At 55.1% G+C, this 26609-nt stretch overlaps 1 protein-coding gene across 1 annotated transcript; it reads right to left on the bottom strand.

The window, feature by feature from the left end:
• Positions 1-156: 156 nt before the first annotated feature.
• On the bottom strand, positions 157-26609 carry Atcay (ATCAY kinesin light chain interacting caytaxin). The gene is made up of 13 exons (XM_059251665.1): positions 26533-26609; positions 23400-23458; positions 12829-13050; positions 11462-11647; positions 11149-11251; positions 10797-10928; positions 10220-10306; positions 9151-9249; positions 8791-8826; positions 6289-6363; positions 5835-5867; positions 1466-1524; positions 157-254 (listed from the first exon to the last, which is right to left on the bottom strand). The coding sequence occupies exons 1-13, from the start codon at positions 26607-26609 to the stop codon at positions 157-159; spliced, it is 1266 nt and encodes a 421-aa protein (XP_059107648.1).

Below are 26609 nucleotides of genomic sequence, written 5' to 3'. Positions count from 1 at the left end.
CCCCCACCTCCCCGCCGAGGTTTAAACAATCACCGCCCGTACAGGGGACAGCCTCTGTGCCCTCTGTGACCACCAAGCCCCACACCCCTCAAGCAGACTCCCCGGGCCCCCGGGCCCTTCCCCTCCCGATACAGGGTCCCACTCCAGGCCCGGGGCTCACCCTCCAATGCCCACGATGAGCTTCATGCTGGGGCCTGGCAGCGGGGACTGGTTCTGCGGTGGCCGCAGCCCAGCTGTTCGTGACCTGCAGTGAGCTGCTCCGGGGAGTCCCAGCCTCATTGACACAGCTGTACGCCTTTATAGGTTTGGGCATCCTGGAGGCCGCCCCGGGGGAGGAGGCCCCCCAAGCACGGGGGTGTGTGTGGGGAGCACCTGTTTCTCAGGCTTCAAATAGCTTCAGTAGCCTTTTGCCTAAATTAGTCAGGAGCCAGAGGGCCCAGGGACAGCGGCCAACCTCCATGCTGTGCTCCCGTGTCTGCCTCCCCTCCTCCCTCCCCTCCTCCCTCCCCTCCTCCCTCCCCTCCTCCCTCCCCTCCTCCCCATCCTCACCGGTCACACCTTTCTATCCCTAAAAATATCTGCCTAAGTTTGTGTCCCCTGGCTTGACCCTGACATTGAGACTGACTCTCATGGGGCCAAGGAAAGGGACTCCCCCTCTTCCCCTCCTCCTCCCTCCCCCTCTCCCCTGTCCCCAGCTAGGCCCTGCCAGGAAATTCTTCCAAAAGTGTCATGACGAAGGTGTGTTCAGGCCTCTGGATGTGAATCACAAGACTGCTTCGCTCTGATGATCTTTTCAGCGTGACCCTGTCGTGAACCATGTGACCAGAGTCATTGAGATCAGGCTCAGGGGAGCCAGGGTGGGGCCTTGTGACCCACCCCGTTCTTGGTAAAGGAGAAGAAATATTCTGTGTGTGCGTGTGTGTGTGCACACGTGTGTGCACGTGTGTGTGAGCCACACGTGGAGGCAGGAGGCCTCTGTCAGGCTTCCTCTGGGGTCTTCTTATGTAGCTCTGGCTGGCCTCAAACTTGCTATGTAGACCAGGTTAGTCCTGCCTCTGTCTCCCGAGTGCTGGGATCGAAGGCATGCGCCACCACTGCCTGGCAGATTTTTTAATTTTTGTTTTTGTATGTATGTATGTTGTCTGTCTGGGAGTTTGGTGCCCAGGAGGCCAGGAGGGGGCGTCGGGTCCCCTGGAAATGGAGTCACAGGTGGCTGTGAGCTACCAGGTGTGTGCTGGGAATCGAACCCAGGTCAGGACCTCCTTGAGAGCCCCCGTCCAGTTATTTTTAGGTGGGGTCCCCCTGGTTGAGCTGGGGTGTTTGGCCGATGAGCCCCAGGGACCCTCCTGTCTCTGCCTCCCCGGGGCTGAGCTCCAGGTGCCAGCGCTGGGCCATCTGAAGGGTGGTCCTCCTCACGCCCTGTGGCTGGCACCTCACCCTGAGTTCCAAGTCCCCAGACTCTCACCTGTGCTGGTGGGGTTGCCCAGTCCATCCCCCCTGTGGGCCCGCTGCTGAGGGCCCACACTGTTCCAGAGAGGACTCTTACCCCAGGACAATGTCTGGCCCTTCCCTCCTGGTCCCCAGGGACCTGAGCAGGCATTGTGACTGAGATGGGAAAGGCATGGGTGGCTGGACCCCAGAGCCATGGAGTGGGGAATGAGTGACTGTGTGTGAATGAATGAATGAGCTAGGGAATGAATGGGTGTAATGTTAGCCTGCATGCAGCAAAAGGTACCCCATCCCGCCCAGCCTTTATCCCACCGTTCAGCACCCCCTCCCTAGGGACTGTCACCACACCATGTCCCAGGAGGGACCTGGCACATCCAGGGGACCGCACACTGGCCGAGACTGTCTCTGTCAGAGACAGTCTCCACATCCACACCCCAGGCCAGTCCAGAATTCAGCAGCCTCCTGCGGGCTGGGATGTCCGGCATGGGGCACCATGCCCAGGTCCCCACCACGTCTTGCTGGCGACACTAAACACAGCGTTGTTCACGTGCCCTTGGTCTCCCGGCCACTCTGTGTGTCCCAAGGTCCAGGCTGTGGAGCCAAAGTCCTTGGAGGTTCGCCAGGCCGCCCCCCAGCTAGGCCTGGGCACTGCTCACAGACAGGACTGGGCCTGCCCACCTCACTCCCCGCACCTGGAAACACGCAGAGGAAACACGTCTCCCTCTGCATTATAATTTATTTATTTCACATAAAAATCGCCCCCCGCCAGCTCGCGGGTCCTCATGTCACCATAGCGACTGTGCCACCGTCTCCATGTTTATGGCTGCACAACTCGCTGGTGGACGGTGGACATGGTTACTCTGGGCCAAGTTTTCAAACGGATCCTGGGCATCTCTAGAGAAATCCAGCGGCCCTTCACCACCAGGCTGCGGGGCCTCTGCGTCTGGCCTCACACTCTCCCCCGGGAAGCTGAAGTAGTGGTCCTGTGCGGACTGGGATATTAAGCAGTGCAGGGCTTCTCTCCTGTTTCGGGGTCCTCTGTGGCCACGGTTCTGGGTCCTGCTTCCCTGTGGTCGGTGGGTGCTGGTAATCTCAAAGGGGTGGTGGGCACTCCACGGCGGCAGGGGGATAGATGTAGCAGGCAGCCCAGGGTTGGGGGCGGGACCTCAGACCCTTGAGGGCCGGCAGGACTGTGTCCACCCGTCCCTCCCTGCCACAGCTGTCCTGTGTCATGGGCCTTGGTTGTCACCGGAAGCCCCTGGCAGGAAAAGTCTCTAGGATTCTGTTTCCAAAAGCCAAGGGGCCTGGACCCGGACCTGGGGGCACCATCTCGGTTCCCCTCTTCTATCTGACGTTGGATAAACACAACTTACAAAGCCCTCGCCAGGCTTGGGGGCACGCATCTGCCAGGCCAGCTCTCAGGAAGCTGAGGCAGGAGGATCAGGAGTCTGAGGCCAGGTCGATCTTGTCTCAAAACAAAATAAAAACCAGCACCCAAACAACTCTCTCAGGTCCCCTCCCAAGGCCACAGAGCGGAGGCCCGGTGTGTGGTGTGTCCCCCCAGATCCACGGGTGCTGTGGGCTGGAGACTGTGACTCTCCAGGTGGAAGCTGCTCTTCTGGGGCCATCAGAGGTTCAGGAGCAAAGGGCATGTCACAAACGCCTCACGGTGGGGTGGGTGGAATCCAGCCTCGGAGAGGACAAGGCCCAGGGTCCTGTGTGTTCTTTTTTCGTAGACAGGGTCTCGCTTTGTAGATCAGGCTGTCCTAGAACTCAGAGAGATCCACCTGCCTCTGCCTCCTGAGTGCTGGAATTAAAGGTGTGCTCCACCAGGTCTTGAGGGAATCACAGGGGCCCCTCCTTGCAAATGTCATCTGGTCTTAAGTGCCCCTGAAGACAGGAGGCTTGCTCCCCACACTCCTGTGGTGTCTGACCGTGAAGTCATCAAGCCAAACTCGTTCTCTGACCCTGGCTTGGAGGTCAGGTGGCCGCAGTGTCCGCCCACTGGGACGTATTTTCTTAGGGTGTTCCCCAGATCCTCTGGCACCCACAGCCCTGTATCTTCATTTTCTTCATGTTCTCACACATGGAGCAGTAGTCTCGATCTTCTGCTTGGTGACACGGAACCTAAGTCTGGCCCAGGCAGGGGACAGGAAGGTGGACGCAACTCCTTCCCTTGGGATGAGGTGTCAGTTAAAATCTCCTGGAGTCACATCTACTTTAAAGAACTTGAAAATGTTCTTGATTATGGGGGGAGGTTTGGGGACCACCAGGCTGATCAATATGTGTGCAAAGGGCTTGAAGGCCCTGAAGACAGTCAAATGGCAGAATAGGGGGTGTCGATGGGGATGTGAGGTCGGCAGTCACAGCCCTGCTTGGGGTGACAGGGAGAGCAGACAGTGGGTACATTCCACAGAAAAGCAGATGCAGCCACAGCCAGGGCCACCAGGAATCTGAGGCTCCAGCCAGGGACAGGCGACAGGTGAGTCAAGGGTCTTTCATCGGGTCGGTCCAAAATGCACATTTGTGCCACCCCAGCTGGGGCAGTAAGAGGCATCCTGGGGCTATGAGGTCTGGAGGAGGAGCCCAGGTCACATAGGACCTGTGGGTGACACTGCCCGTATCCAGCTTTGCCAACCCCAAGCTCAGGGTGTGGAAGGGTAGAGGCCAAGGACGTGGTCCACTCCAGAATGTGCTCATACCGCCCTCTTAAAATAAAAACAGGGAAATGTACTCAAGCAGCAAAAGAGGGCACCGGGATTCAGAGAGGGACAAAGGGGCCAGGTGTCCTCGGATGATGGACGCAGGATGAGGCAGGATGAAGTCCGGGGCCCACAGGCCTCTGACGGAGGTTATGTGGTGTCTGGAGTCTTCTCTGTCCATCTCTAGGTTCTGGTTAAATCAGGACATGCTGGAGGGCACAGGACAAGTAGGGTGGGTCAGTGTCTGAGGGGGAGGCGAGCTTCCACAGGAAGACTCAGAGTCAGCTACTGGCTGGTAGAGCTCTGAGCAAAGAGCATGATGGCCCCCAACATTCCTAATGTAGATCAGAAGGCAACCTCCCTCCCAGGTTAGTAGCAATAAAGACCTGTGGACTCCTGCACTCAGAATGTCACAAACCTAAACATCCACCTCTGCATGTGCTCATACACCAACCCACCAAATCATAACTCTATCCAACAATGCCTACTCATCCACCACCCATCCACCTATCCATCCACCCACCCATCCATCCACCCATCCATCCACCCACCCACCCATCCACCCACCCATCCATCCATCCATCCATCCATCCACCCACCCATCCACCTATCCACCCACCCACCCATCCATCCATCCATCCACCCACCCACCCATCCATCCATCCATCCACCCACCCACCCATCCATCCATCCATCCACCCACCCACCCATCCATCCATCCATCCACCCACCCACCCATCCACTCATCCATCCATCCACCCATCCATCCACCCATCCATCCATCCATCATCCATCCATCCACCCACCCACCCATCCATCCATCCATCCACCCACCCACCCATCCACTCATCCATCCATCCACCCACCCATCCATCCATCCATCCATCCATCCATCCATCCATCCACCCATCCATCCACCCACCCATCCACCCACCCATCCACCCATCCATCCATCCATCATCCATCATCCACCCATCCATCCATCCACCCATCCATCCATCTACCCATCCACCCATCCACCCATCCATCCATCCATCCATCCATCCACCCACCCATCCATCCACCCATCCATCCACCCACCCACCCATCCACCCACCCATCCATCCATCCATCCATCCATCCATCCATCCATCCACCCACCCATCCATCCATCCACCCATCCATCCATCCACCCACCCACCCGCCCATCCATCCTTCCATCCACCCACCCACCTATCCATCCAGCCACCCATCCATTCACCCATCCATCTACCCACCCACCCACCCACCCACCCATCCATTCACCATCCATCATCCATCCATCAACCCATTAATCCATGCATCTACCCGCCCATCCATCCATCCATCCATCCATCCATCAACCCATCCACCCACCCATCCACCCACCCATCTACCCATCCATCCACCCATCCACCCATCCATCTGTCCATCCATCCGTCCGTCCATCCATCCATCCATCCATCCGTCCATCCATCATCCTTTCTCGAGGTGCACCTGAACCTGGCTGTGGGTGGGTGTCCTAGACATGGCCACCATGTCCCACAGCTGGGAAACAGATGCACACCCCTGTCTCTTGTACCAGTTGCTGGGGCAAAGCATATACACGTTGACCAGATTCAGTTACCCAGACTCAACTGCGCTTAGAACATTCCAAGAAACCCCACTGACACCCTCTACACTCACCTTGTCTCCTGGTCTTCTGTGGCTTCCACTGACCTGTGGGTGAGGAGGAGAGGGTGTTATTTGCCTGTTTGGGACCTGGGCAATCCCATTTACTGACTGTGGCTGGAAACCTCCCCGGAAGGAGGCCGCCATGCTTCTTTCTAGCACGAAACAGGTGTCAGTCTGCACCTGCTGTGTAAGGAGAAGCCCAAACAGACAGAAATGAGGGGACCAGAGGAGCTGGTGCAGCAGCCCGCCTCCCTCCCGGTGTCCCCGGGCCCCGCCTCCCTCCCGGTGTCCCCGGGCCCCGCCTCCCTCCCGGTGTCCCCCGGGCCCCGCCTCCCTCCCGGTGCCCCCCCGGCCCCGCCTCCCTCCCGGTGTCCCCGGGCCCCGCCTCCCTCCCGGTGTCCCCGGGCCCCGCCTCCCTCCCGGTGTCCCCAGGCCCCGCCTGCTGGCCCCCCCCTCCCCCGCTCACCCATCCTCTTCTTCCACTGTCTCTGGTTTTTCTTCCGACCTGGGAACCAGGAACTCCGGCTGTGGGGGCCGTGAGCTGTGACAGACAGAACCAGGTGACAGGGTGCAGTGGCTGGGGCTGAGCCCGGGGCTCTGGGATCCCACTGGCCTCTCAAGCATGCACTGATGTCCCTGGTGTGTTGGAGGGAGCTGGTGGCCCAGGATGGGGTAAGTGTGACCCTTCATGCAGGGAGTTTGGGGTGGGCAGGAGCTCTGCCCCACCTTCTCACAGAAACAGGGTCTCCATGTAGCCCAGGCTAGCCTGTAACACCCTATGTAGCTGAGGATGACCATAAAACTGGGATCCTCCTGCGTCCTCGGGGATTGCAGGGATGTGGCTGTGCTGCCACAGAGGCTTATGCGGCGCTGGGGTTGGGCCCAGCGAGGTCAGCGCTCTACCAACTGGGCTGTGGCCCCAAGTCCAGGCTTGGAAGGTGCAGGTGGCAGGAGGAGAAACAGAGCTGGGCTTGCTGACCCACACTTCCCACCCCAGCACTGAGGACACTGAGGCACGAGTTCTGAGGCCAGCCCGGGCCACCCAACACCTTGTCTCAAAAGAGAAAAACCGGGAGGCAGAGCCAGGCGGATCTCTGTGAGTTCGAGGCCAGCCTGGGCTACCAAGTGAATTCCAGGAAAGGCGCAAAGCTACACAGAGAAACCCTGTCTCGAAAAACCAAAAAAAAAAAAAAAAGAGAAAAACAATGGGCCTCTGCACTAAGGAAGAGGCCACCAGTGTCCACAGCAGGGGTGATGGGGGGCGGGGTGCCGAGGGCTGGGGTGATGGGGGCGGGGGTGCCAGGGGCGGGGGGTGCCAGGGGCGGGGGGTGCCCGGGGTGGGGTGGTGGTGGGGTGGTGGGAGGGTGCGGGGGGGGGGGGCGGATGTGCCGGGGGCGGGGTGTGTGTGATGAGGGCGGGGTGTGTGTGTGTGTGTGTGCTGGGGGCGGGGGCTGCCAGGGCCGGGGGACCCACTGGGCTCCACCGACTGCTGTAGCGATCTCCCATGAGATCACTGGACGATTACCCAGCCATGAAAAGGAATACATCTCTGACACCGTGCCGACATGGGCGTGAGGACACAGCTCAGCTTGAACGGGACGTGGGCGGACCCAAACGGCCGTGTCCACTCCCAGGAGAACCCAAGAGCCACAGGGACCGGGGTTACAGGGTTGGGGAGGCACCAAGAGCAGACAGATGGGGGAGGGAGTTAGTGTGGCACGGGGCAGAGCATCTCTGTGGGCTATGGAAAGTTCTGAGGGGCCGGCGTGGCGGGCACAGCCCTGTGACTGGGCTCTGCTGTGCCCGGCTGTGGGCTGGGGCAGGCAAGGTGTGGAACTTCACGTGCTGCATGGAAATCGCAAAGAAACTTTAAAGATACAGAGATGCTAAAAAGAGACAAAGAGAAACTTACGGGGCCTCGCCATCAGGGTTCCTCCAGGCCTGAGCTCAGGCTGTGCGCGCGCGCGCGTGTGTGTGTGTGTGTGTGTGTGTGTGTGCGCGCGCGCGCGCACCGAGCCAGTGTGGGCTTAGGGGCAGCCCAAGCCCTTGGGCGTGGCTGGCATTGTTTGTACAAATGTGAATCCTGGGGTCACCACTGTTGTGCTCAGTGCTGGGTAAGGTCCTCAAACTAAATGAGGAAGCGGGTGGGAACACGTAAAGGCGCTTGCCGCCAAGTCTGACGACCCAAGTTGGATCCCCACTGGAAAGGGAACTGACTCCCCGAAAGTGATCTCCACACCCGGGCCATGGCTTGCACACTCACACCCGAAACAGATCACTAATACCTAATAGATGATCAGGGTGGGATTTGAATCCATGGCTGACTCCGGAGACCTCGTCTGAAAGGCAGGACTCTGGGGGTGTGTGAGGTGTGCGTGTACCTCTGCGTATGTGAGGAGGTCAGAACAACTGGCACGTGAGTCACCGTCCCCTCCCACCACCAGCTCTCAGGCCTGGCAGCAAGCCCCCTTTACTGGCCAAGCCATCTCGCTGGCCCAGTCCACCTTATGGGTTTGTTTTCAAGACAGGGTGTCTCTGTGTAGTTTTGGTTCCTGTCCTGGATCTCACTCTGTAGACCAGGCTGGCCTCGAACTCACAGAGATCCGCCTGCCTCTGCCTCCCGAGTGCTGGGATTAAAGGCGTGCACCACTCCCGCCTGGCGTTTTTAGATGAGGGTTCTCCCTGAGCCCCGGGCTCCCTGGTTTGGGGAGGCTGCGGGCCCCCGAGCCCCAGGACCCGAGCCCCAGGATCCCATCTCCATCTCCCCAGCTCCAGCATTACAGACGGGCATCACATGCCCGGCAGGTTACGTGAGTGCGGGGGATTTGAACTCAGGTCCTCACACTTGCCTGCGTCAGTTTTCCCACTGAGGGCAGAGCTGAGCCAGTGGGTACCTTAGTCGGTCTCCACCGAGCGGGAGCCACCAAACCACCCCTCAGACCCCGTCAGGAGGTTGTGCCACACTGACCTCTCTCTCTTGGCTCTGAGTCTCTGTTCTTCGTACCTGAAGGGAAGAAAGACAGGCACAGGGAGTCAGACTCGGCCACAGCGGGGCCGTGGGGGCCGCGGAGTGAAGGGGAGGGTGGGTGCGGGGGGACTGAGCCTCCGTGTGGGGACCTCAATGTGAGCCTGTGAGGGCGTGCAGTACCCGCAGAGGCCAGGAGGGGGCGTCGGGCCCCCGGATCCGGAGTCACGGGCGGTTGTGAGCCCCGTGTGGGTGCCGGGAACCGAACCGGGTCCTCTGCAGGGGCAGCCGGTGCGCTAACCGCTGAGCCGCCTGTCCCGCCCCCAGCGCTCACAGTGGAAGGGGACCCCGAGGGACACTCACTGCAGGACGCACTCCGGCAGCTGCACGTGCTCCATGGGGATGAGCTGCTCCAGCTCCTCCAGGCTGTGCACGTACTGGATCTTACTGATGAACTTGACACTGAGGGCACACAAGGGCGGACAAGGGGTCACCCGCGCCGGCCTGGCACTCGCGACCCTCCTGCCTCGGCAGGACGGTGGTGAACGACCAACACCCCAGGTGTGTCCTGTTTAGAAACGTCCTCTCACTGTGCGCGCAAGACAAGAGGACAACGTGAGGGACCGGTCCTTCCGCCCAACGTGCGGTCTCGGGGATTGAACTCAGGTTGTCGGGCTTGGCCGCAAGCTCCTCTCCCCACAGAACCGTCTCACCAGCCCTTCAAACGGATTCTTACAAACACAAAGCAGTGGTGGCGCACGCCTTTAATCCCAGCACTTGGGAGGCAGAGCCAGGCGGATCTCTGTGAGTTCGAGGCCAGCCTGGGCTACCAAGTGAGTTCCAGGAGAGGCACCAAAGCTACACAGAGAAACCCTGTCTCGAAAAACCAAAAAAACAAAATAACAACAACAACAACAACAAAAAACCCAAAAAAACACAAAGCAGAGTTCTCCACCTAGCCTGGTGGTACACGCCTGCCATCCTGGTGCTCACAGAGCTGAGACAGGAGGATTGCCGCTTCAGTGCTGACCAGGGAGACTTAGGGCCGGAGCAGACGGCTCGGCTGGGCGAGCGTCACCGTGAGCTCAGATCTACAGCACGTGGTGAAACACCAGGGTGGTGCAGCTGTGACCCCGGGTCTGGGGAGACCGAGACAGGGGGACCCCGGGTCTGGGGAGACCGAGACAGGGGGACCCCGGGTCTGGGGAGACCGAGACAGGGGGACCCCGGGTCTGGGGAGACCGAGACAGGGGGACCCCGGGTCTGGGGAGACCGAGACAGGGGGACCCCGGGGCGGGGAGACCGAGACAGGGGGACCCCGGGTCTGGGGAGACCGAGACAGGGGGACCCCGGGTCTGGGGAGACCGAGACAGGGGGACCCCGGGTCTGGCGGTCAGAGAGTCTCGGGGCGCAGAGCCAGGCAGGGTCCCACCTGATGAAGGGCCGGGAGATGGCCAGCACGGTCCGGATGAACCAGGAGGGGTGCACGATGATCAGGGACTTCAGGTTCTTCCGCAGTCTGCGGGAGGCAAGGACGACACCGTCGGGTCCTCGGGTCCGGGGCGCGGGGACCGTGGGTGGGCCGCTTACCGCCTCCTCCCCAGCCCGACGACCCAGGTCCCCTCAGCCAACTGCGCCCTCACAGCTGCAGAGTTAGAGGCTCTGGGACACATCAACACCGGCAGCAGTGTGGCCCAGTGTGGCACACACACACACACACACACACATACACACACACACACACACACGCACACACACACAGTCCTGAATTCTAGGAAGTGCTCAGGTTTTAAGAATCTGTCTGAAACTATTCATAAAACACAAAAGGTGGAGACAGCCCAGTGTTTACTCACAGACGGACAGACAGAAACAATACAGTTTGGTCACAGGCTGGAATATTACTCAGCCACGAAAAAGAAAAGGCCTTCTTTCTGACGCCTCTCTGAGGATGACCCTCGAGGTCTCGGTGCTCTCAGACATGGATCAGACACGGGTCCCCCGACTCTCACCTCCTGTCAATCATGTGGTAACACTTCTTCAGCCAGCCGATGCCCGGCATCCTCCGCCGGGGCGTGGCCCCGTTCAGGTACACGATCATGTAGTCCTCAGCCACGAGCAGTTCCAGGCTACTGATGACGTACCTGCGGGGGGGGGGGGGATGGGGTTCCCGCGTGGGGGCACTGAGGGTGCCGGCCTCCAGCACCCCCAAACAGCAGAGACCCCCCACGGTGCTCTCTGAGCTCCAGGGGCCCCGGCTGCCTCGCTGGTTGGGTTTTGGGAAAGGTGGTCTTTGTAGACCAGGCTAGCCTCGAACTCGCGGCTCCACCACCTCCGCTTCCCCAGTGCGGGCCGCGGACTTACAGGAAGAGGTTCTCCATGATGTAGTGATAGTCGGGGGAGCTGCTGTCCGGAAGGAAGCAAGCAGCAAAGACGATGATGGCGTTGAGGCCTTCCCCGTAGTACCCTGGGAAAGGAGGCATCCGGTGTCACAGTAGCCCAGGCTGGACCATGCCCCCCCCCACGGCTGCATCTCCCTGAGCAACGCCACCGGTGGGGGCATGGCACCCCGTGTGTCACCCCTGCACACCCCAGCTGGACTCCCCACTTAGGAGAGCCGCGTGCCCGGTGACCCCCGACCCCGGGGACGTGGGGGCGGGTCGCGGGGTGCACACACCTCCGTGAGTGACCACCTTCATGTACGGCCGGATCATGTGCAGGTCGATGCGGTGCTCCTGCTCCCCGATGATGACGGTCCGCCACAGGCGACCGTTGGCCGCGCCGCCCTCGTCCGCCGCGCTGTCCCCAAACAGGTCCGCGCTGTCACCGGGCATGTTCTTGGCAGCGGCCACTGGGGTGTCGTCTGCGGGGGGGGGGGCGGTGTGAATCCATCCAGCCCCCCCCCACACACACGAGGGTTAATCTGTGAATGTGGCAGGACCTGGAATCCTGGGGGACAGCTCCGGGAACACCTGAGGTGAGCTAGCCTGGGTTAACCGCCCTGAATGTGGTGCCGCCGGGTCCCAGGGCCCGAACCCTCCCCGCTTCCGTGGACTGCAGCTCCCAATGGTCAGCCAGAATAAACCTGTCCCCCCAGTTGTCCGTGTCTGGCGTCGCAGCCACGAGAAGAGCAGGGACCACCTGCCTGCCCGGCTCTGGCTACACCGCAGCCTCCTGCGGGAAGTCCTCCGTGGTTGCATCCAAGCTAGCCGCTGACACCACCCCCTGAGGCTTCCATCCCACCCCACCCTGGCTGGTCCCCCCCCCTTTTTCTTTTTTTTTTAAAAATCATCCTGACACTCAGAGACAGGCAGATCTGAAGAGTTTGAGGCTTGCCGGGCGGTGGTGGCGCACGCCTTTAATCCCAGCACTCGGGAGTCAGAGGCAGGCGGATCTGTGAGTTCGAGGCCAGCCTGGGCTACAGAGCGAGATCCAGGACAGGCTCCAAAGCTACACAGAGAGACCCTGTCTCGAAAAGCCAAAAAAAAAAAAAAAGAGTTCGAGGCTAGCCTGGGGTACATAGTGAGACCTTGTGTCTCAAAGAAAAAGCAAATAAATAATAAATGATAAATAAGATGAAAAGGCTTTCCCAACGCATGCCCCCCCCTACCTGCCCTGCCAGAAATACCTGAACCCTGCTCACTCCTCCCCCTGGGCCCCGCAGGGTGTCCCTGCAGCGGGTCACTCGCTGACTGAAGTCGGGATGTGTGTGGCCGCCCTGACTGCAGGAGCCCCCGGGGGACCGGAAGAGGGCAGGGACGTTCCCAGCCGCGCACATCACTCCTGGTTTACGTGGGCCTCACGTACGTCTACTCTAGCTCGTCCCTAGTCCCCCGCTGCCCCGGCCCCGCGTGGGTGGTGTCCATCTGGACGTCTGTGAGAATCCATCCACACAGACCCCAGCTCTGCGGGGCCAGACACTGTGGGTCCTGGGCCAACGCATCTCCCGGAGCCATGATGCGGGGGCCCAGCGAGGAGGTGGCCACTGGGGCCAGAGGGGCGGAGAGAGGCCCCGGGGGACAGGGCGGGGACCCCCACCGTTACCTTCCCACTCAAGGTCATTGCCGTTTCCCAAGAACTCCAGCGAGTCGGTCTCGTCCGGCGTCTCGATGTCATCCACGTTGATGTCCAGGTCATCGGGGGTGTCCAGGAAGTCGTCGGACAGCAGGGAGCCCTCGCTCTGGTCCAGGGAGATGTTGATCTCTGGGGCCACCAGGGTCTTTCTCTTCCGATGTGCTCCACTCAGGTTCAGGGTGGAGGGAGGAGCTGCCAGGACCCACAAATGGGAAAGATTGCTCACCCCCACCCCCGCTCGGACAGGCGCTGGGTAGCCCAGGCTGGCCCCAGATTCAGTGTGTAGCAGAGGATGGCCTCGGACTCCTGCTCCCCAGGGCTGAGTGAGCCTCTGCCCATGGAGCTCAACCCCCTCACGTGTGACCTCCTCCGGAAGTTTATGCCTCACCCCCACACGTTGTCCCCAAACCCAAGTCCACCCGGAAGGAGCTCAGTGCGGCTGAGTCTTCTGAGGGGACCTGAGAGAAGCCACCTGGGGCACCTCAGCTGAGAAAACGTCACCACCAGACGGGCCTGTGGGGCGTTTTCTTGATGGTGATTGACACGGGAGGGCTGAGCCCACTGTGGGTGGGGCGACCCCGGCCAGGGGTCCTGGGTTCTGTGAGAAAGCTGGCGGGGAGCATAATCGTCACCAGAGAGGCGTCATCCAGCCACTGATGGAAACAGATGCAGAACCACAGCCCAGGAGAGAGGGAGGAAGGATTGCGGGAGCCAGAGGGGTCAAAGACACCACAAGAAAACCCACAGAATCAGCTAACCTGGGCTCACAGGGGCTCACAGAGCCTGAACCGACAACCAGGGAGCCTGTGTGGGACTGACCTAGGCCCTCTGCATGTGTGTGACAGTCGTGTGGCTTGGTCCTCCTGTGGGACTCCTAACAGTGGGAGCAGGGGCTATCTCCGGCTGTGTGTGTGTGTCTGTGTGTGTGTGTCTGTGTGTGTGTGTGGTTTTTCGAGACAGGGTTTCTCTGTGTAGCTCTGGTTGTCCTGGAACTCGCTCTGTAGCCCAGGCTGGCCTCGAACTCACAGATCCGCCTGCCTCTGCCTCCCGATTGCTGGGATCAAAGGTGTGCACCACCGCCGCCTGGCTATCTCCGACTCTACTCCTCATACCAGGTCGCCTGGACCAGCCTGAACGTGCCAGACTGCGCCCAGTCTTACTGTAACTTGTCATACTGTGTCTGGCTGAAATCCCTGAGAGGCCTGCTTTTTTCTGAAGGGAAAGAGAGGAGTGGACGTGGGGGAGGGAAGGTGTGTGGGGGACTGGGAGGAGGGGAAGGAGGGGAAATGCAGTCAGGATGGAATACATGAGGGAAAAAATTTAAAAAGAAAGAAATCAGCCAGGCTGAGCAGCCGTGGGGAGCACCGGGCAGCAGCCCCCTCCGCGGCCTCTGCTTCAGCTCCCGCCTCCGGTCCTGCCCTGACGTCCCTCGGGATGGACCGTGACGCGCAGGTGTAAGTCCTCCCCACATCTGTCACCGTGCTTGTCCCGGTGACAGGAAGCACCCTAGCTCCCACAGTGGTGTCTGGACAGGGCAGCTTAAGGACAATGGGGGGGGTGACCCCCAGGCGTGCTCAGTGACGGTCATGACGACACTCTACCGGAGCAGGTATTGAGAATCATCGTGATGCGGGCCGCGCTCCCAGAGGTACGGAAACAAGCCTGTCATCCCACTCAGACGCTGAGGCAGGAGGATGGAAGGTTCAGGGGCAGCCTGGCCCTGACAGATCTCTCAAAACAGGGCTGATAAGATGGCTCAGCAGGTAAAGGGACAGTTCAACAGTTGGGGGACCCCGCCTGGTGGCTTTATTCCCAGAACCCTGATGGTGGACACAGAACTGACTCCCACAAGCCGTCCTTCAAAATCCACATGTTACACCCAACAACCCACAATACACAAACTGGGGTCATGGCCTCTGCCTAGAACCCCCAGTGACAGCTGGGGGCGTGGTCAGGGTGGAGCCCCGCCTAGAATCCCCAGTGACAGCTGGGGGCGTGGTCAGGGTGGAGCTCCGCCTAGAATCCCCCAGTGAGGGGCTGGGGGCGTGGTCAGGGTGGAGCCCCGCCCAGAACCCCCCAGTGAGGGGCTGGGGGCGTGGTCAGGGTGGAGCCCCGCCCAGAATCCCCCAGTGAGGGGCTGGGGGCGTGGTCAGGGTGGAGCTCTGCCCAGAATCCCCAGAGAGGGGGCTGGGGGCGTGGCCAGGGTGGAGCCCCGCCCAGAATCCCCAGTGAGGGGCTGGGGGCGTGGTCAGGGTGGAGCCCCGCCTCCTCATTGCAGTGGCCCTCTGTTCTAAGACTCCTCACAACTCCTCTCCTGTCTCTTTAGCTCCTCCTAGTCTGCCCAGCCAGTCAGAACCGCCTCTTCAGGAGTTGGAAATAATGTAAGCTTTCCAAGAAAATTCTAAACCTGTCCCCACTGGTACCACCCACTGAGGAAGAAGTTTTGTTTTTAGGTCACATGTGACCGTGCAGCGGAAGTGTCCACGTCCCCACCGGGAACCTCAGGATGTGAGGTCACTGTCGCTGAGAGGGAACCCGGGGCTGCGTCCCTCTGTGCCTCCCTCCCAGAAGTGGGCGGGGCCTCTGGATCCATGAGGTAGGTTAAAATGATGTCACTGACTCTTCCCGCAGGGCAGCATCAAAATCGTGGCCCAGGGTCACACGTGGAGGTGACACTTGTCACCAACAGCACGGTGGAACCAAAGGGTAGGTATTTGAGGTGAAGGGCATTATTGTCAAGCCTTAAATTAATATCATTGAGAGAGAGAGAGAGAGAGAGAGAGAGAGAGAGAGAGAGAGAGAGAGAGAGAAATAACAAATTTGAATTTGCCTAAAAAATAAATATGTTAAATGGAATTTGCCGTCACAAATGGTATTTGCCAGGCCAGGTGTGGTGGTGCACACCTTTAACCCCAGCACTCAGGAGGCAGAGGCAGGCAGATCTCTGAGTTCCAGGCCAGCCTGGTCTACAGCGCGAGTTCCAGCGCAGCCCTGCACAGTGAGACTCTGTCTCAAATGAAATGGTACCCCTCCCCGATCCACACGTAGAAGAAGGCTCTCTCTATTCTACGAAGAAAAGCTTACAATGCACACCTGTCACCCAGCACTTGCCACAAGAAGGCAGGAGGATCAGGAAGCCTGGGTCATCTTTAGCTACATAATAAATTTGAGCTAGCCTGAGCTCTGTGAGACCCTGTCTCAAAAAACAAACGAACAAAAAATAGAGAAGATAAAAAGGTCGATGCCTCCATCGCCAGGTGGCCAGATGACACAGACTTTTGGCTCGCTCTGGGCTGCCCGCCTGACCTACATGTAAGACCCCATCCTAAGGAAACCACACACCATGGCAGGACATGGAGAAATCCAGTTGGAACTGGCCAGAAATCTCAGTCCTGGCCTCTGGACGTCACCAAGATGGAAGGTGCTGTTCCAGGCAACCCTGATGAGATGCCACAAACAACCAAAAAACTTCAGAAAAGGGGGCGGGTGTTAGAAGAAAGGTTTCAGCTGTACTGGGGGAGGGGCCCAGGGTAATGGGGATTATGATCCAAATGTATTAAATATGTATCAAAGTAGATTCGTATTACAAGAGAGTAAAGTGTTAAAAGTTTTTTTTTTTGTTTTGTTTTGTTTTTCTTTCACTTCTGAGACAGGGTTTCTCTGTGTAGCCCAGGCTGTCCTGGAACTCACTCTGTAGACCAGGCTGGCCTCAACTCACAGAGATCCGCCCGGCTCTGCCTCTCCAGTACTGGATTTTTAAAGTTTTTAAATTAAAAAACTTTTTTTTTTTTTAACATTTTTAAAATGGTATGTGCCACCCAAAATGGTTTGGACACTGAAAAGGAAATCCTGCCAGGCTCAAGGGTGTGTGTCTGATGTCTGTCATTGTACTCCAGTGGCAGTGCAGGAGAATCAGGAGTTCAAAGTCATCCTCAGCTACATAGTGAGTTCCTGGCCAGCTCAGGAGCCCTGGCCCAAAACAGTAAGAGAGAGGAGGGAGAGAGAGACAGAGAGATGCCTCTTGCTAGATGTTTCTTTCCCTGACAGGTCTCTGTTGCAGAATATTTGTTTAACTATGTAAACATGTGTTGCATTTGTTTAACTCTGTAAAGATGTGTTGCATTTGTTTAACTATGTAAACATGTGTTGCTGTTTTACTTTGTCTAAGGCACCTGATTGGTCTAATAAAAAGCTGAATGGCCAATAGCAAGGGAGGAGGGATAGGCAGGACTTCCAGGCAGGGAGAGTAAGTAGGACAATTTAGGGTCAGGGGAAGAAAGAAAAAAGATGCCAGGGAGACACTGGGGTCCAGACAGACAGACACAGAGGAATCAGAAAAGCAGGACATACAGAATGAAAGAAAGGTAAAAAGCCCCAAGGCAAAATGTAGATGAACAAAACCAGGTTAACATAAGTTGTAAGAGCTAGTGGGACAAGCCTAAGCTAAGGCCGAGCACTCATAATTAATAATAAGTCTCTGTGTCTTTATTTGGGAGCTGGTTGGCAGCCCAAAGAAAATTCCAACAATAAATGGTGTCCAACGTGGGGCCTGAATTTTCACATAGGGCCTGAGAAAGCTGGGAAAAAAGAAACAGAGAAAAGAAAATGGATACGGCCCCTTCGGGAGGCGCTGCCCTGAGCACTTGAGCAACCACAAGCTAAGTAGAAACAACAAGCTAAGTAAAAACCCTGCCACAGCCAGGTGGTGGTGGCACACGCCTTTAATCCCAGCACTCGGGAGGCAGAGCCAGGTGGATCTCTGTGAGTTCGAGGCCAGCCTGGGCTACCAAGTGAGTTCCAGGAAAGGCGCAAAGCTACACAGAGAAACCCTGTCTCGAAAAACAAAAAAACAACAACAACAACAAAAAAAAAAAAAACAAACAAACAAACAAAAAAAACACCCTGCCACAGTGTGGGCACTGACTTCCTAGAGCTGGGGCGGTTAAATGCAGCTCTCAGCCAGGTCCTCGGGCTTAAGGTGCCACTCTCATGGACCAGAGAAATGGGTGGAGCCAACTGGGAGCCACACGGTGGAGGTGGAGGTCCTAGGTGACAGTTAGCAGTGTAAGGTTTGGCTCCTGTGGCCAGAGAACACTACATGTGCACAGCAAAACTCATCCAGAAGAAAATCCTTTAAAAAGGTTACAATGTGCATAGGTGCTTAAGACAGAAAAGAAAATGGGTATAGACAGTTGTAGGAAAAAAATAATAGTTTAAAAATAATTAAGTAAAGTCTTTAAAGAAAGAGTAAAGTAATTAAAAAGAATAAACCACATGAAGATGGGAAATACACAGGGATTCTGGATTCTGTATGGTGTTGTGTTGACTTTGAATTTTATTTATTCATTTATTTATTATGTATGGAGTATTCTGCCTGCATGTACACCTGCAGGCCAGAAGAGGGCACCACCATATCTCATTGCAGATGGTTGTGATCCATCATGTGGTTGCTGGGGCTTGAACTCAGGACCTCTGGAGGAACAGCCAGTGCTCTTAATCTCTGAGCCATCTCTCCAGCCCCATGAATTTTTTTAAATGTGGATCAATGAACAACAGCTGCTGAGAGATGTGGGATTGTAAAAGGAACTGCTGAATTAAACCAGCCTAGATGCTTTAGGGATGCCTTAACTTTAAAATGGAATTCAGAAAATATATTGCATTGGGGGAGAACTTATGATTTTGTTCCCACAGGAAATGAAAGGCTATGGATTCCTTCAAAATTAATAGAGACCAGATTTGACTGGGGAGAGACCCCATGAAAATATTGGCTACAGACATAAATAAATCAACCCAGAAAAACTACAAAACAGGTGATGTAGCCGGGTGGTGGTGGCACACACCTTTAATTCCAGCACTCAGGAGGCAGAGGCAGACAGATCTCTGTGAGTTCGAGGCCAGCCTGGTCTACAAAGTGAGATCCAGGACAGGTACCAAAACACCACAGAGAAACCCTGTCTTGAAAAAATAAAAACAAAACAAACAAACAAAAAAAAAAAAACAGGTGATGTGTATGCCGATCCCTTGACATGGGAACATGATAAGATAAAAAGGGAGATTATGGAATCTACTTTAAAAAAGGAATTACTTGTTTTAAATAGGATAAGTAATGAAAATTTTTTATCTGAATTTGTCAAATGTTAATGGACTAGACATTGTTAATGTAATTCCTGACTGTATATATTGTATATACTTATTGGATATAGTTTTTCTTGTATTAGTTATAAGCTTTTTAAAAATTTTAGACAAAAAAGGAGAAATGTGGTGATATTGTGTTTCCCAAAATATTGTGCACCCTAATAAACTTACTTGGGGTCAGAGAACAGAAGAGCCACTAGATACAGAGGCCAGAAAATGGTGGCACTAAGGCAGAGATCCATCCTGATCTCTGTGAGTTCAAAGCCACACTGTAAACAGCCAGGCATGGTGACACATGCCTTTAATCCCAGGAAGTGATGGCCGGAAGCAGAAAGGTATATAAGGCGTGAAAACCAGGAACTAGAAGTTTTTGGCATGGTTAAGCTTTTAGGCTTTTGAGCAGCACCGTTCAGCTCAGAGGCTTCCAGTCTGAGGAAACAAGATCAGCTGAGAAGTTGGCCAGGTGAGGTGGCTGTGGCTTGTTCTGTTTCTCTGATCTTCCAGTGTTGACCCCAGTACCTGCCTCAGGTCTGATTTTATTAATAAGACCTTCTAAGATACGTGCTACATCGACAGATCTGAGACTGGATGAGACAAGATAAATCTGGTTAGAAGATAAATCTGGCTACAGAGTCCTCATGACTGATTATTACATGCCACCCTTTCATATGGCATGGATAGAGGTTTGGTTGTACAGTCCAAACAGTCTTGTAACGTTAACAGATGCCTTTACCTGTGCAAACACAGAATGAAATCATCTTTAGCTGGCTTGTGCACACTTCACAATCCCTACTTGTGTTAATGCAGATATGTGTGTTACCTTTGAAAGTTTGTGTGTTTTCAGAAAGGAGAAAAGGACCAGACACCAATGAAAATGGGTGGCCCAGGTGATGCCGCCTCTCAGAATGTCTCTCTTGTGGTTTCCTCAGAGTTCTGGTCCAGAACAGCTTCATGGCTGCGGCTGGTGGAGATGGTCCAGCCTCACAGACTACTCTAGCCAGGACTGAAGATAAACCTTGCATTTTCCTATTACATCGAGACTGGACAACAAAAGTTATAGCTAGTTTTCTTAGGACTTGATCATTATCTCAATTTTCTCAGGGTTCCCTGAGGACACCATCACCTCTGTACAACAGGAAGCAGTCTAGAGTACACGGTGCCCACATTCCCAAGAGGTGGGGTGGTGGTTTTGTCATTCAATAGGTTGTGAATGTTTGTCATCATTTAGCAGGGATAAAGAAATACAGGAAATATAAAAAAGACAACTATTCTTCTCAAATATTTAACAATGGTATGGATTTTTATATATTGATGCAAATTTAAGGTTATTTTTGTTATACTGTACATATGTTTATACTCTTGCTTAAGGTATTGTACCTATGCAGCTCATTTAAAAATGAAATATAAAATTCTAGTGCTTGAAAGCTATTATTACAAACTGTCTAAGTTAATTAAGAAACACAGGTTAGTAGCTAGTTATCTATAACAATCAAACTTATAGTTAGGTAAGTTTTCAAGGTCAAACAGAAATATATTTTAGATAGATGGTCTTCAGACACTCCAGAGACCTAGAGAATATGACATTTAAAATGTTTTAATAACATGAGAATTTCCATGACAGTGAGACATGTCTGCTCCTGGCGGCACCAATCTACTTCAGGGAAGATGATGGGCATCAAAGAACCTCCATATGGAGTTTGCTTTCATTTGTGGCAAAGTTAGCCACTGGGCAAGAAACTGCCTTTGCCTTGACTGTTGATAGTATGCTGTCCAAACTGGACCAGCAGGACACACACAAAAAAGTGACTGCCAAACTTCACCAAAACAAGGCAGGACAGTCCTTCAAAATTCCTGCTTCACATGAGAGTCTGTCAGATATTCTGGACCTGTAGGACGAAGATGGATGCCCAGCTTTGCAGAGGAACCTTGGGTGACTGTCCAGGCAGCCAGCTGTTTCTCTCATTTCTTATAGTTGTGGAAGTTGTTTGCTCTGTGTGTCCTGTTTATTCAGGTAATATATATCCTTCTCGGGTCTCTGATGGGGTTGAAGACTACATAGTTATAGTTTTACAGTTTTCCTTGTTACCAAATTCAGAAAATAAACTCAAAAAAGTTATGTAAAGTATATAATGTTGAGAGACATAAAAACTTGGATTGTTTATCTAGGAAAATGTTTTGAGGTCTAAAAAGATAATTTTGGTTGGTAATACAGTTAGGATAGAAGGTGGATTAGATACACAACTGTGGACTCACCAAGATTGGGTAGATAATGGAGTCTTTTCTTTAAATTTGCCAAATACAAATGGACTGGTTATTGTGAATGTAGTTCTTGCTTGATAATTTTTACTATCTTACTATATTAGAGCTACAACCATTTTTTTAAAAAAAAATTTAGTGTCAGTTTTTATTCCTTATTTTTTTAATTTAATTATTTTTATTCATTTTACATACCAACCACTTTTATTTAGACAAAAGGAGGAAATGTTGGGAAATATTTATTTAACTATGTAAAGATGTGTTGCCTCTGTTAATGTTGCAGAGTATGTGTTTAATTATGTAAAGGTGTGTTGCTGTTTTACCTCGCCTGTCTAAGGTACCTGATTGGTCTAATAAAAAGGTGAGCAGCCAATAGATAGAGGAGGTAAAGGCGGAACTTCTGGGCAGGGAGAGTAAGTAGGAGGAGGAATTTAGGCTCGGGGAAGAAAGAAAAAGAGACGATAGGGAGATGCCAGGGGCCAGCCAGCCAGATGCAGAGGAAGCAGGAAAGCAGGACATACAGAATCAAAGAAAGGTAAAAAGCCCCAAGGCAAAACGTAGATGAAGAGAAACAGGTTAAATTGAGTATAAGAGCCAGTGGGACAAGCCCAAGCTAAGGCCGAGCATTCATAATTAATATTGTCTCATGTCTTTTTTTTTGTTTTGTTTTTGTTTTTGTTTTTCGAGACAGGGTTTCTCTGTGTAGCTTTGCACCTTTTTCTGGAACTCACTTGGTAGCCCAGGCTGGCCTCGAACTCACAGAGATCCGCCTGGCTCTGCCTCCCGAGTGCTGGGATTAAAGGCGTGCGCCACCACCGCCCGGCCAAGTCTCCATGTCTTTATGTGGGAGCTGGTTGGTGGCCTGAAGAAAATTCCAACTACAGGTTTCCATGTTCCACGTGACCCCATCTTGCCCTGCTCCCTCCCTTTGGAAGTGGACTGTGCTGGCTCCTCCAGCAGGTCAATCCTGTGTGCACAGGCTCCTCCCAGCAGCTTCAGACCTAGAACAGCTGGCTGAGGCCCAGGTCTCCCCTCTGGTGCTGGGATAGAATATGACATTTGGAGCTGTAAGATGGAGCGGATGTGGTGTTCCCTGCGTGTGGAAGGAACCTGGCTGGAGCTGGAGAGGCCCAGTGTGTCCTCGGGATCACTCTGTGTGGCTGGTGGGAGGTTTAGAGAGTGGGAGTGCCACGGGTTGAGTCCAGCGGGCACAGGATGAGTTCAATATGTGTGATTTAAATATAAAAGCAGCTGGGGGCGTGGTCAGGGTGGAGCCCCACCCAGAATCCCCCAGTGAGGGGCTGGGGGCGTGGTCAGGGTGGAGCCCCGCCCAGAATCCCTCAGTGAGGGGCTGGGGGCGTGGTCGGGGTGGAGCCCGCCTAGAATCCCCCAGTGAGGGGCTGGGGGCGTGGTCAGGGTGGAGCCTCGGTGTTAAGTTCTGGATTTTAGTCTGAGAACTAAAAACGATGGGGAGGGGAGACCTGGAGGAAGGCACACAGGCAGGGGCATTATCCTGTGACGGCTCACAATTGGGTCCGTCCCCACAGCTGAGGCTGTCCTGGAATTGGCAATCCCCCTGCCTCGGCCTCCTGTTTAGGACTCCTGGCATGTATCTCCATGTGCAGACACAACCTGAGATACACGTGTTTTCTAACCGAAAGACTGTGTGTGCGTGGGGTCCTGCGAGCGACAGAGTGTGTCCTCGACCCTCTCTCCCCGTGTTTTCACCGCGGGGCTCTCCCTGAACCTGGGGGTGACGGACTCAGGTAGCCAGCGGGCGGTGAGTCCCAGCCATCCTCCTGTGCAGCACGAAAATCGAAAACGAGCTACACCATGCCTGATCCCCACCCCACACCCTCCACCCTGAGGTTCTGGAATCGGAACTGAGGTCCTTAGACCAGAACAGCGAGCGCGCTACCCACTGAGCCATCCCCCATTTCATCAGTCCGGGCTTCTAGACTGGAAGCGCATTACCTGCACAGAGCCATCGGGCAAACAGCTAACGGCACACAGTGAGACATGGCGCAGTCTTCATGTGGGTGTCCTCTTACCCTTGGGCCCACCCTGCAGACGCCCCACCCTGCATGCAACCCCGGACACCATCGCACCCTGAGACCAAGCTCACATTGCTGCGCGCTCTGCAAACTTACAGGACGAGTCTTCCACTGCGCCGCCCAGCAGCTCCACCCCAGTGTCTTCAGGGAGGGGTCTGTGGACACCCCAGGAACCGGGTCAAAAACGCAGCAGGAGGAACGCAGATGACCGGACCAGCCAAGGGGGTTGAGAGAAAAGAAGAAAATGCAATCAGATCAAGGCAGTAATGCCCCAGACTCGGCTCTCTCTGGGAACAGACGATTCAGGAAGCACCCATATAGAAAAATGCCTTTCAAAAGAGCCACGCCCCCAGCCCCTCCCTGGGGATTCTGGGCGGGGCTCCACCCTGACCACGCCCCAGCCCCTCCCTGGGGATTCTGGGCGGGGCTCCACCCTGACCACGCCCCCAGCCTTCAAGGTATTATCCTGTTATTCCTGTTTTTCCTCTCCTTTTCACCTTAAAAATGTATTTCACAGCCCTCAGGTGGTGGCGCACACCTTTAATCCCAGCACTCGGGAGGCAGAGGCAGGTGGATCTCTGTGAGTTCGAGGCCAGCCTGGTCTACAGAGCGAGATCCAGGACAGGCACCAAAACTACACAGAGAAACCCTGTCTCGAAAAACAACAACAACAAAATGTATTTTACAGAGAAAACAAGCAGGGCACAAACACCGGGGTCCAGACGGCTGCTTGGAGTGAGACTTTGGCCTTGGCCTCTGCTCTCTGCTGCAACCTCATGGCCGGTCAGCCTAGTGCATAAACTCCTGTAGCTCAGGATGGCCCCAAACTGGCAATCCTCTTGCCCCAGCGTCCACACTTTCAGTGAGATTCTGTCTCCACAGTAAATAAATGAATGAATAAATAAATAAACATTTAAAAAATTAAAAGCTGGGCAGGCCGGGCGGTGGTGGCGGCGCACGCCTTTAATCCCAGCGCTTGCGAGGCAGAGCCAGGCGGATCTCTGTGAGTTCAAGGCCAGCCTGGTCTCCAAAGCAAGTTCCAGGAAAGGCGCAAAGCTACACAGAGAAACCCTGTCTGGAATAACCAAAAACCGACGACAGAATGCAATCATTGACTTCAGGCTGGGCAATGGGTAGAGCCCAGCATGCATGACTCACTGGCTCCCCGCTTCATCCAAACCCGATATGCTGGTACCTGACATCATGGTGCTTGGAGGGCTAAGGCAGGGGCAGCAAGAGTTCAGGGCCTTCCTGGCTACTTAGTGAGTTCAAAGCCAGTTTGGGCTACAAACTGTCTCAAAATGTACCCACTGTCTCTCCTCCCCAGCCCTCTCCAATGACCTGGGGGGGTCTGGGCTTCTCCCTGACAGGTGAGCAGACACTGTGGGCTGGATCCCTGCCTGAAAGGCTGTGCACACAGGGGCCTTTGTGCAGCTGCAGCTGGGCCTGCGTCCTCTTGTAGGGAGGAAGGCGGTGGCCTGGTAAGCCAAGTGCCAGACTGGCATGGGGGTCGACATGGGAGTGTCTGTCTTGAGCTGGGTGAGGGCACTGGCTGCCAGGGGTCTTGTGGATAAGGACATATTTGGGTGAGCACAGCTGGACGCTGGACCAGGGAGGCCAGGCCCAGGGACTTGTAAGGAAACAGCACAGCTTCTTCCTTTTGTCTTCTGTCAGGATTCTCACTACCAGAGTAGTCTACCCTTGAACTCCCAAAGCAGCCAAGAATGACCTTGAACTCTAATCTCCTGCCTCTCCCTCCAGAGTACCGGGGGACAACAGAGGACAGCTTTGTGTTGCTGGGGACAGAAGCCAGGGCTGCTTGCATGCTGGGTGAGCTCTCTGCCTGTTGTGGAATATTTTAAGTTTTTTGTCTAATGGTGCAAAGATGTGTTGTGTTCTTTTACGCTGCATTTGTTTAACTCTGTGAAGCTGTGTTACTGTGCCTGTCTAAAACACCTGATGGTCTAATAAAGAGCTGAATGGCCAGTAGCGAGGCAGGAGAAAGGATAGGCGGGGCTGGCAGGCAGAGAGAATAAATAGAAGCAGAAATCTGGGAGGAAAAGAAAAAAGAGCAAGAAAATAAGGAGAGGAGGACACCAGGGGCCAGCCACCCAGCCACACAGCCACCCAGCCAGCCACGGAGTAGGAGTGAAAGGAAGATACACAGAAGTAAGAAAAGGAAAAACCCAGAGGCAAAAGGTAGACTCGATAATTTAAAGTTAAGAAAAGCTGGCAAGAAACAAGTCAAGCTAAGGCTGGGCATTTATAATTAAGAATAAGCTTCCGTGTGTGATTTATTTGGGAGCTGGGTGGCAGGGCCCCCAAAAGAGTGAAGAGTAATAAAACGGTGAGCAACACTGCCAGCCGAGTCCCTGTGTCCCAGCCTCCACATTTGTCATTTTTAACTCTATCAGGAGCCAGATGTGGAAGTCAGGGACCACACTCACTTCCTCTCCATTGGTTCTTGAGACAGGGTCTCAGTGACCAAGAGACTAGACTGTCTGGGTCAGCAAGGGCCACTCTCCACCTGCCCAGCTCTAGGATCACAAACGCCCACTTGTCTTTTTCCTGTGGTACAGAGGGATTGAACTCGGGTCCTGGTGCTTATATGGCAAGTACATTACCCTGGGAGCCATCTCTCCAGGACCTGGCTTTTCAAAAGTTGTTTCATTTAGCCCAGGCTAGTCTGGAACTTGCTATGTAGCCTCTGAGCCACGCCCCCAGCCCCTCACTGGGGGATTCTAGGCGGGGCTCCACCCTGACCACGCCCCCAGCCCCTCACTGGGGAATTCTAGGCGGGGCTCCACCCTGACCACGCCCCCAACCCCTCACTGGGGAATTCTAGGCGGGGCTCCACCCTGACCACGCCCCCAGCCCCTCACTGGGGAATTCTAGGCGGGGCTCCACCCTGACCACGCCCCCAGCCCCTCACTGGGGAATTCTAGGCGGGGCTCCACCCTGACCACGCCCCTAGACCCTCACTGGGGGATTCTGGGCGGGGCTCCACCCCGACCACGCTCCTCTGTTTGACACAGGGTCTCTCTCTGCACCCCAGGTTGGCCAGAACTCATTCTTGAGCTCCCTCTGTGGAAGCTGAGCTGCGAGGCCCGGTCACAGTGTCTGGGAGTCTTGGAGGAAACGGTTCCAGAAGGTTCTGTCACCATCAGCAACATCTGCTGCTGCTGCCAGGAGCAGCAAGGCCCGGACGAAGGGGCGCTGGCGCCCTCACCTGGGCAAATCCTCGTCCTGCCATTCATCCCTCACGTCCACGTTTTCCATCCTCAGCGTGGCTTCCGTGGTCCCCAT

The sequence above is a fragment of the Peromyscus eremicus genome, unplaced genomic scaffold (assembly GCF_949786415.1).
Source record: "Peromyscus eremicus unplaced genomic scaffold, PerEre_H2_v1 PerEre#2#chr22_unloc_1, whole genome shotgun sequence".
Classification (NCBI taxonomy): domain Eukaryota; kingdom Metazoa; phylum Chordata; class Mammalia; order Rodentia; family Cricetidae; genus Peromyscus; species Peromyscus eremicus.
This window is presented reverse-complemented; position numbering and strand designations above follow the sequence as displayed.